Raw genomic sequence first — 10,184 nt, 5'->3', positions numbered from 1 at the left:
AAAAAAAAAGATAAATTTCCTATCTTTCCATCTTTCTTATGGTTTTTAAGTAATATTTTTTTGATATATAGTAAAGGGCGAAAGGAAAGTGAAAGTTAAGTAATTAAATAAGTGAGGTACAACTTTTTTTTTTTATGCACATACATATTTTTTTTCACTTGATTGCACTTGAAACTTGATTTTATGCTTTTATGCATTTATACTACTTTCATGTTTCACTGAACTTTGAATTTTGTTGTCATAATCAAAAAGGGGGAGATTGTTAGTGCGGAAAATATCCGACGATCGAACCTGAGTTTTGATAATGACAAATGGTTCAAAGTTAAGGTTATTTGTAGTCTAACATGTTTGAATGAGTTTGCAGGAAAGTCCTAAATGTACTTAGGCAAAAGTCCTAGCTGCAGTTAGGTAGGTGGAAAACCCTAGGGATGATAACCCTACGTCCTAGGGGGTGGTAACACTAGGCAGAAAGTCTTGGCGGACCCGAAGGCTTCAAGCAAAAACCCTAGGGTCGGGAACTCTAGGTGGAAAGTCATGGCGGTCGCGGACCAGGTAAAAAGACTGGACGGGTCATGGAGCGAACGTCCAGCAGAAAGTCCTGGAGCCTCGGGCGTTGAGCAAAAGTCCAGTTGGCGTCGGTTCGACCTAGAGTTTCAACGAAACTCAAAGTCAGAACCGGACAGTTAGAGGTTGTCATAATTTCATATTATATGTATATTAATTTTGCCTGGACTAACTTTGTTTTGCAGAAAACAAGGGCTAGAGAAAGTTGGTTCGGGCGCCCGAAACTGGTCCGGGCGCCCGGAACTGGTTCTAGCGCCCGGAACTGGTCCGGGCGCCCCGAGCTGGTCCGGGCGCCCATTGTCAGTCCAAGCGCCTGGAACTTAAAGATTATCTCCAAGCTTATGTGGCGCGCGCGGAGTGGTCGAGCCACGTGGTCCAAGCTCTCGGAGGAGTTCCAGGCGCCCAAAACTGCCTATAAAAGGAGCCTTGACTAGAAGCTTTAGAACAACACAATGAACAACTTCTTCTTCTTCTTCGAGCTGCTAAAAAAATGCTTCTACGACGTCCGAAAGTTCCGACGACTATTCCATCGAAGATTTTCTATTGTTGGTATTCTTTAATTGCAAATCACTTGTAAACTCTAATTTGTAATCTTTTCGATTGATTAGTGATTGCCCATCGAAAACACTCTTATCTGCGGGCCTTGGAGTAGGAGTCGCCACATGCTCCGAACCAAGTAAATCTTGGTGTTTGCATTATTTCTTTTATTCCGCTGCGTAACGTTTACTCCGATCGATTGTTTTAAAACGACGTGAAAGCCACGAGCGATATTCACCCCCCCCCCCCTCCCTCCCTCTAGCGCTTTCGATCCTACAAAGATTTCACAAGTACAAACCTTCGTTGTGCCGATCGGATTGAGGGAGCATACCTACGGCCGAACGACAAGCTTCAACTGACCGATTGGCAAGGAGCGGTCACATCCCGATCAGAAACCAAATAGTGTTGAAGGCCGATTGGATGGAAATCTGCTCAAACAACTGTCCAGTTAGTCGGACTTATAGCCTCCTTCGACAAGATTTGAGGGGGAGGCATGTGATGCGGTGATGATGAGGGGCCCCACCCCGCGGCCACGATGGAGGTCAAAGTCAAGGCGATAAACTCATAGATAGCATCGGTCGGTCGAGCGAAGCATGCCTCGACCGGGGGAGAAGGCCCCGATCTACCACTTCTTTCGACACGGGGAGGAGTTAAACGACCGACGCTGGATTGTTGGACACTGAACGGAGGAAGAGACGAGGGGCAGAAGCTGATCCGAGGGCTACCCCACTCGGCCAGTCAGTAGAGCTTGACTGGTAGAGTTCAAATTCGGCCGAGCGGCTACTCCGCTCAGCTCGCCAGCAAGGATCGATAGTGACAAAGTGGAACCTCGGTCGAGCGGACACAGGCACAGAAGTAGCGAGGTTCTAGCTGACCGGTGGGGGCACTAGAGCGGCGAGATCCCCGCTGAGCGGCCAACCTGCTCGACCTTTAAGTACACTCCCTCTGATATCCAGCGACATTCTTTTGGGAGTTGGTGCCACCGACACTGGGCATGGACAGCCAGAAGATCGTACGGCGGAAGCTTCCACTATCACTTCATAGATATGCTCGGTCCGTTAAGGTACTGTGTCAAGGACACTTTACTCACGAGTCTTTTCAGGAAACACTTTAAGAAGCGTGCTCACCTTGGGAAGTGTGCACATGCGCTACATGAGCACTATATAAAGGGGGTCCAAGCATCGGTAAAGATATGCGATATTCACATTTTGTGCTACAATTTTCTTGTTGCTCCACCTTATACTTCACTGTCGGTGATTGACTTGAACGTCGGAGAGTCAACACCGGGGACCTCTTCCCTAGCTCGACACTGACGTAATTTGTATTATAGTTCCAGGCGAAATCTATAAGCAATCAACGGGAGTACCACATCTCCGGTATTCCGTCTCATCAACTTTTAGACACAATCAAATATTTAAAAGAAATACTTAGATTGAGAGGAATAATTTAAAAGTGAAAAAAATAACGTTTTTAATCGACCAACATATTCAATTTAGAAGAAAGAAATTTGTCCTATTTTGGCATTCATTTGTTAATTCTTTGGGAAAAAAACACTTAAAGCAAAGGTTTATTCAACATATGTAATCAGATGAAACGTTAAGTGCAGTCTATTGCCAATACGATTTTTGGAAAATAAAATAGGATTCATCGCGTTACAAACTAAAAAGAAAATATATTAAAATATTAAAATGGTATTAAATGGGAGTGGAATGTGAACTGAAAGCTCATGTTTTCAAAGAGGTGCATTTACTTTTAATGTGACTCTCGTCTTCGATTTGTCGCCCACATTCCCTCATAATGTTTTTCTTATTGGACCGGACTTATAATTCAACCGGAGATGTGAACCCGATTTTTTAAAAATTAAATCAATTTGTACAGATGGTCGTATGTTAGTTATACGTTTGTATCATTGCTTTTCGGTCAGTCTACGGTTCAATTGCTTGAACCGTCAAATCGGTAGCGGTTTGATGGCCGGTCTGGTTGTGAGAACCATCAACCATGGCGTTTCGGGCATCTACGTACGCAAAATAAAACCACCACCCCACTCCGCCTCTCTCTTTCCTCTCCGGCTTCCCCTGTTGTACTTTTCCTTCACTCCAACACTTGCATCTCCTACCTTGTAAGTCTCCTCCTCCTCTTCTTCTACTTCATAGCTTGCTTCCCACCGCGCCTTTCGGTCTTGTTGAGGTTCTTCATCTCCCCTGACAAGGAAAGAAGAGATCTTCCAGGACCCCATAAGAAAGCTGGCACCTTTTCACCAAATATTACTCTTTTTCTTCTCCGTCTCAGGATTCCTCTGTTCTTTGGTAGGCTTGTTGCCTTGTTTCATCTTTGTTTCTTTTTCCTGTCGAGTTGGTTGGCGTTTTGGTTTCCCTAAAGGGCCTTCCCTTTTGCAATTTCCGATGCAATGCTTTCGGTTCTTGTGTGTGTGTGTTTTTTTTGGTTGGTTTCACTTGTACCTGTAGTTGAAAATTGGTTTCAAGTGGTTAATTTGATAGATGAGACATTTTTACTGTACTTCTCATTTGTCGAAGACTTAACTTCCTTTTTTTCCCCCTTTCTAAATGAAGGTTGGATTGGGATTTTAATTCCGACAATTTTGTGACGCGCTTTGCATTGTTGAGGTAACCTCTTCGGTCGTCGGTCGATGTTGAAGTGATTCCATTTGATTTCTAGTATTTATATGCTCTTTTTATTTGACTTCGAAAATTTAGTTAATGCTGGTTTCTTAGTTCCAGAAGGATGGGAGACCATCTTACTTTGCTTGTGGACCACCTGCTTACTGAATCAACTCTGCAAGCAGCCATTGGGAATAGAAAAGGATGCCAGAATTCTTCGACTTCGACATCCTTGGACGAAGGAGGCAAAGGGTTTGCGCAGAAGAGGAGCTTCAGGGATGAGGATTCTGTGGGGAAGTTGGTTGAGTGCCGAATTTGTCAAGAAGATGATGTAGATTGCAACATGGAGATACCTTGCTCTTGCTGTGGCAGCATGAAGGTAAAGGCTTGTAATTTGTCTACACTTGGTTTATAGTTACATTAGGGTTCTATTCTTTTTTATTGTTGTGTATGTTGTTCTTGGAAAATTTATGTTCATTTTTTTTGGTAGCGTGAAATCTTATACACCGAAGGGAAATTTTTGTTAGAAAGGAGACAGAGAGATGATTTTTCTCTGAAAAGAAGGGTTTCAAAAGTATGGTAGGGAGAAAAACACACTTAAAAAAATGTAGTCTAGCAGGAGGCAGGAGCTTGTAATACATCAATGGTTTCTTTTGTCTTTGGAAAACCAATTTGTTTCACTGCGAAGAAGAATTTAGCTTAATCTCATTCAGCCCTTTCCTTTTTCACTTTGCCCCCTGGACTTTATTGATTTTTTTCATTTGATCCCCGCAAGTTATAAAAAGTTTACCCCTCAGAGTTTTAGAAGCCATACCACTTGCATAATAACACCTTGTATAAGAAGTTGCATTGCAAAGGTATTTTTAGTTCATTTTGGATTTATTCTGATATTCTGGTTATGAACTATGATTCATCGTTCCTTTCTACTGATATGCCTTAATGAATTTATCCATATTATTGACTAAATGAAAACTTGTTGATGCTCAGTTAAGACAGTATGTTTGAACTTTGTGCTTAGATGTATTTCTACTAATGGTTGAATCCTACATATTTACGGCCCATTGTTGGAGAAAGCATGAATACCTTAGCTTACGGACAGTGATTTATATCACTAAAACACAGTTTGAGATTGTTTATAGGAATAAAGTAAAGAATTATGCCTGTGTCTCTCCAAATTGTGATTGAGACCATTCATTTATTTTAGTTCTTAATGACTGGAGCTCTTTTTTGGGAACCTTCCTAGGCTAAGCTATTATTACAGTAGGTATGAAGCAGTAAGCAGAAGTTGATTAGATGTCTTGTATTGGAAGCATTTGTAAATTCTGCATCAAATAGTTCATCAGAGACTCAGAGCATCTGCTTTTGAAACTAAAACCAATCATGGAGGAGCTTTTTTCCTGTTGAAGGATTAAATATTCAGTTTTCTTCAGAAAAGAAAACCAGTCAGGATAAGTTGATCGACAAATATATTTCCTTATCCATAATTGTGGAGAGGCTGAAAATAATCTCCGTTAATTTGAGCAGTGATAATGACAAGCATCTAACTGTTATTCCATCTGCATTGTTTTTCTTCATTCTGCTACCTGTTTGGAAGTTCTTCTGCACCACCCCTTTCTTTGCTAAGTTGTTTTGTATCCTCTCCTTTGAGCCAACATAGCATTGGTTTTAGGCTATACATTTGTAGAAATATGTATATATACTAACTTGTTTTATGAAAACATGTTGGCAGAAGAGCTCCCCACCATAGTTAATCACAATCAAATATTAATAGTAGTCATTTTCCTATCTAGTACTCAAAAAGGGTGTGAAATACAATGACTACAAAGTGAAAGGTCTAGTGTTCACCTAAGTTTAAGACTGTTATTGAGCCATTCTTACACTGAGGCAGCAGAATGGGAAATTCAGTTTTTTCTCATAAATAAGGCCTTGGTTTGTTTGGTTCTTGGTTTTTGAGCCAGAGCTAACAGCTTTAAACATCTAGGGACGAAATGACAATAAGCTGGTGAACATGTTTTGTTTTTTCTTAGCTTTATCGGAAAAGATTCCCTTTAGCATATTCAACCACATACTTCCTTCTTTAACTAACACCTGTTTTCCACTTTGCATCGAGTCTCCTGCAGCTTTGCTGGTAACTTTCTGCACTTTATATGCTAACGTGTTTATGGAAGTTTGTTTTCTTGTCATTCATATTCATATAAACAAGCAGTTCTTTTATGACCTTCATACTTATTAAAGTCATAATTCTTGTCTTTACATTTTCAGTTTGCCCATCGTGAATGTGTTCAAAGATGGTGTAATGAGAAGGGTGATACTATCTGTGAGATTTGCCTGCAGGTGAAGTCTTCTTGCTGGTTTATCTGTAGTTTTTGATCTAAAATTTTGATATCCGGAATCTTACTATGACACTCAATGTCTAGGATTTTGTCTAGATATTCATTTTGATGTAGATTTGGCTTCACAATAATTCGTTATCTGGTTGATTGTTATTTTGTTGTTCACTAAATTTTAGTTATACTCAGCAATTTAAGCCAGGTTACACAGCTCCGCAAAAGTTGCTTCAGTACGGGAGTTCTCCAATGAACTTTAGGTATTCATTATACATAAGCAACAATTTTTCAAATTGATGTCTCAGCAAGATTTTCTTTTTCTTTTTAAAGAAACAACTCCTATCGTTGCTTGCAGAGGAAATTGGGACATTATGCGACGAAGTTTCCGTGATTCTCAAATCTTAGCACTAGTTCCCTCTGAACGCAACAACATTAATTCAGGCTATGATGATATTTTAGTTGGAGGCACTAGAAGTACATCCTATTGCCAGTCAGTTGCTGTGATAGTGAGTTCCGTTCTGTTAGATAAGTATCAAATTGAAGTTAACTCCCGAGTTATATTTTTGATCTTGTTCTTTGATAAGTATTTCCTTTTATCCAGTTTATGTTTCTGTTGTTCCTCCGCCATACTCTTCCTCTCATGATCACGGGAGCTGACCAATACTCGTTCACTCTGTTCTTGGTAAAATCATTAAATCTTAGAAATGCATTCTTAGCAAAATCGTTGAGCCTGTTATCTCCTGGAGCTGGTTGTGATGCAGTTCTTGTTTACTTGTACATAACAAAATCAAAGATAATGGTGTTGAGGGTTGCTGGATTGCTTTTGCTATTCTTTGTAATGGTTAAAGCAGTAAGGACATTTCGACATCATGGCCGCCGCCAACTGGTAACTTGTGCTGGTCACAAACTATCTGTCAGTTATTTGTTGGAGATCTATCGCCTCACATTTGTATTGTACTGCAGGGAGTTTGGGAAATGTTCGATCAATCTTATGTAGAAGACAGTGATTGAAGCAGTCCATGCAGCTAGTGCAGTCTCAGCCTCATTAGAGTGGCGGATCGAAGGGCCAGAGCCAGAGAATGATGCCAATGGAGCATTTGGGAAAGAACAAGAGAAAGTGGAGAATAGAAAAATGTGCCTGTAGTTGGGTCTATAATGACTCGGCTATGTACATAGAATGGTGAAGGAACGCGTGTTTTCAATTGCTTGAAAAATGAAAGAAAAAAATTTACTCTTTGGCCTCTCGTTAAAATGCTTCATTATGCCACTTATTTTTTTACTTGGTAGGTTCAATAGATTCAGAAGAAAAAACTCAATAAAATTAAAAAATATCATAAATTTTATATCACATCAAATACTAATTTAAAAAATATTTTAAGAAAAAAAAAAGTAAAAGGACCTTGATCAGTTCGCGTGATGTCAGCCTTGATATTCAGGCATTAAGCCATTAATTGCAGTGGTTGCGGACACAATTCCATTTCCTTCTCGTTGAGTTAGAAAACAATGCAAGGAACAAGCAGAGCCTCAACGCAGCAATGACAGAACACAAAGCCAGTGATTGAACAAAGAGTGAAGCAAGATTTCAAATTATTTATTTATAGTAGTCAAGCAAAGTGGTGAAGATGTTAGCACAGCTACATGCAGGAAACAAGGCATGCATTTACAAAGAAGAAAGAAAAGAAGAAGAAGAAAAACAAGTTCTTGGCTTAATTTGTTCGTGGAACCTCTTCAATGGTGTCCAACGCCGGTTTCCACGAACCCTGCCGCGACGGTCTCTTGGTCCTCTCGGGGTTTTCATTCCTAACCTGCTTTGCTTCCGCCGGTATCAAGCAGAATTCACTCAATACAGGAGAGATCCTCCGCCCAATGTAGCTCTTCGCAACCACCCCTGTTCCCCTCTTCGTCACCGCCGCCGCCGCCAGGCTCGCGAGCGCCTCCATCTCCTCCTCGGTGAGCACCGAGAAAAGCATGTCCATCGGCAGAAGGAAGTAAAGGCGCCGCCTTTCCAGCTCCTCGTCCGCCGCCAGCCCTGGAACCCGGTACCCCACCCCTAGGCGCCTTAAGTCGCACACGAACTGCCCTGGGTGCTCCACCATGACTTCTCCTGCCCGCACCGGGTGGCGGCCGACGTACTCCTCGACGTCGCCGGCGTCGTTGATGACCTTGGCGGAGGCGGAGTGAGGCGCGCACGCGGCGTTCCCCATGGTCGCTGATGTAGTGGAGGACGATGGGGAGGGAGTTTAAAAAGGCAAATTTGTAGGAAATTGTTAAGAGGTCGCTGTTGATGGCGGAATAAGATTAACAGGGGCAGCACATGGGATTAGGTCATGCATGGGAAGCAGACAAGCCCAGGATGCAAACAAAGAGATGGACAAACAGCGTCAAGCGGACTTCGAGGGCGGAAAATGATACATTTTTGGCTGCAAGGGATGTGACCGCTTCACCTAACACTCGCATTCCTGGGCGAAGTCTTTCTGCACGACGGGCAATTTCTTGTGTAAATTTCTCACTGACCATGTGAAAAAAGAAAGCAAAAGCGCATAGATTTTCAAGTGGACCTCTCCCAATTTGCAGTTCAAAAGCATCACTGATCGTCTTTTGCTGGTAAGCTGTCATCAAATATGAATTTTTAACTAATTTCATGTGAATTCGATCACGTCAACGCAAGTAAAATCACTCAGTTCTTTTTTTTCTCCGTCAAAAATGGTTCTTTTTTTATTTAAGAGGATGAGTCCAAACATAGGAGGACATGCAGGCACACTGGAGCCTACTCATTCGTGATCGTGGGTGTGCAGAGAGACAGTTTTCCTGAAGGCACTGAACAGCACCGAATGGAGTATGGGCAGTGATTGATGTTAAGTGGCAAACTGGCGACTCCAGCTTTGCTTTCAGCCATAGAGCCCCTTGTTTTTTAGGATTTGGCCCCAGTGTGTCTTCATTAACCGTGAGTTCTTCAGGACTTTCAAGCTGTCTCTCTGCTTGTCCTCACCACCAAACGATGCCCGTGCCATCCATCCACCTCACTCAAAGTATGCTGGACTGATCTTAGTAACTACGTTAAATTAATATATTAATCAATATAGGAGGACAGCTTCTTCGATGTTGTTGAATGCAAGCTCTATTAAATTTTAATGTTTTTTCCCAGTGGTGGTTGGGTTGGGGAGAAAGTAGTCTCTTAGTTCAATGATTAGGGGAATCCTTGAGGCAATTGATTTGAATGGGTACGTGATTTATGTAATCCAAAGATTTTGTTGTAGGTAGTCTCTGCAAGTTGGCACGGAATTAATGATTAGAGAGCGTAATCATGATCAATGAAATTCGGGGTCAAGCAACTTTTTTTAAGTAGACAGACTGCGGCGAGGAAAGGAATGGAAAGGAAAGGCTGTTGGTTCATATACTAGTTTATATAAAAGCTTCGCTACCCATCGAGCCAAACACAGCTGTTTCAAACAAAGAAACTGATAATGATGGTCTATCCTTACCTTAGTTGTTTTTTTAGTGTTTGATTACTTCTTTGGATGAGGAATCAAGATCAACAGTAGCTTAAGGTCGCTCAGATTAAGCACTTGCACAATAATCATCAGCCCAATTTTTCATCAAAATTATAAAGCACATAAACATTTTTAAAAAAAACTTTAAATTACCGCTCTAATTTTTATATGACATATATTGTTCATTTCATTTAGGGGTGTATTGAATCAAGAGATTGAATGATTTTCATTTTTTTTTTTTTAATGATAAATTTTTGTGGACTTGATTGATTTTTATTGACTTGTATAGAATCTTGTGTAGTTGTGAAAAAAATCAAGATCTAGCTTAAGGTCACTCAGATCAAGCACTTGCACAATAATCATCAGCCCAATTTTTCATCAAAATTATAAAGCACAAAAATATTTTTTAAAAAACTTTAAATTACCGCTCTAATTTTTATATGACATATATTGTTCATTTCATTTAGGGGTATATTGAATTAAGAGATTAAATGATTTTTATTGATTTTTTTTTAATGATAAATTTTTGTGGACTTGATTGATCTTTATTGACTTGTATAGAATCTTGCGTAGTTGTGAAAAAAATTCTATGAAGTTTTATAGATTTTTTTGCAAGACTTTTACATATGTTTATAAATTTTTTCATG

The 10,184-nt window shown here is 40.6% G+C and overlaps 2 protein-coding genes across 15 annotated transcripts; one reads left to right on the top strand and one right to left on the bottom strand.

Moving 5' to 3' along the window:
* Positions 1 to 3,100: 3,100 nt before the first annotated feature.
* On the top strand, positions 3,101 to 7,282 carry LOC121992958. 14 transcript variants are annotated; one of them, XM_042547608.1, is made up of 10 exons: positions 3,101 to 3,220; positions 3,316 to 3,407; positions 3,672 to 3,725; positions 3,834 to 4,098; positions 5,982 to 6,053; positions 6,239 to 6,306; positions 6,402 to 6,552; positions 6,648 to 6,728; positions 6,840 to 6,932; positions 7,010 to 7,282. In XM_042547608.1, exons 4-10 carry the CDS (start codon positions 3,844 to 3,846, stop codon positions 7,055 to 7,057), a joined length of 768 nt encoding a protein of 255 aa, XP_042403542.1. In that variant the 5' UTR covers positions 3,101 to 3,220; positions 3,316 to 3,407; positions 3,672 to 3,725; positions 3,834 to 3,843; the 3' UTR covers positions 7,058 to 7,282. The 14 variants fall into 14 exon arrangements, 13 of the variants coding, with proteins under 13 accessions (XP_042403542.1, XP_042403540.1, XP_042403546.1 ...); XM_042547606.1 differs by having other exon boundaries at positions 3,109 to 3,220; positions 3,311 to 3,407; XM_042547612.1 differs by lacking the exon at positions 3,316 to 3,407 and having other exon boundaries at positions 3,117 to 3,220; positions 3,840 to 4,098.
* A 470-nt stretch (positions 7,283 to 7,752) lies between these two features.
* Positions 7,753 to 8,250, bottom strand: LOC121991200. Its single transcript, XM_042545218.1, has one exon. It carries the CDS (start codon positions 8,248 to 8,250, stop codon positions 7,753 to 7,755), a length of 498 nt encoding a protein of 165 aa, XP_042401152.1.
* Positions 8,251 to 10,184: the final 1,934 nt, after the last annotated feature.

Source organism: Zingiber officinale, chromosome 6B (assembly GCF_018446385.1).
Source record: "Zingiber officinale cultivar Zhangliang chromosome 6B, Zo_v1.1, whole genome shotgun sequence".
Lineage (NCBI taxonomy): Eukaryota > Viridiplantae > Streptophyta > Magnoliopsida > Zingiberales > Zingiberaceae > Zingiber > Zingiber officinale.
Note: the sequence above shows the minus strand (reverse complement) of the source record. Positions and strands in the feature narration are given on the sequence as shown.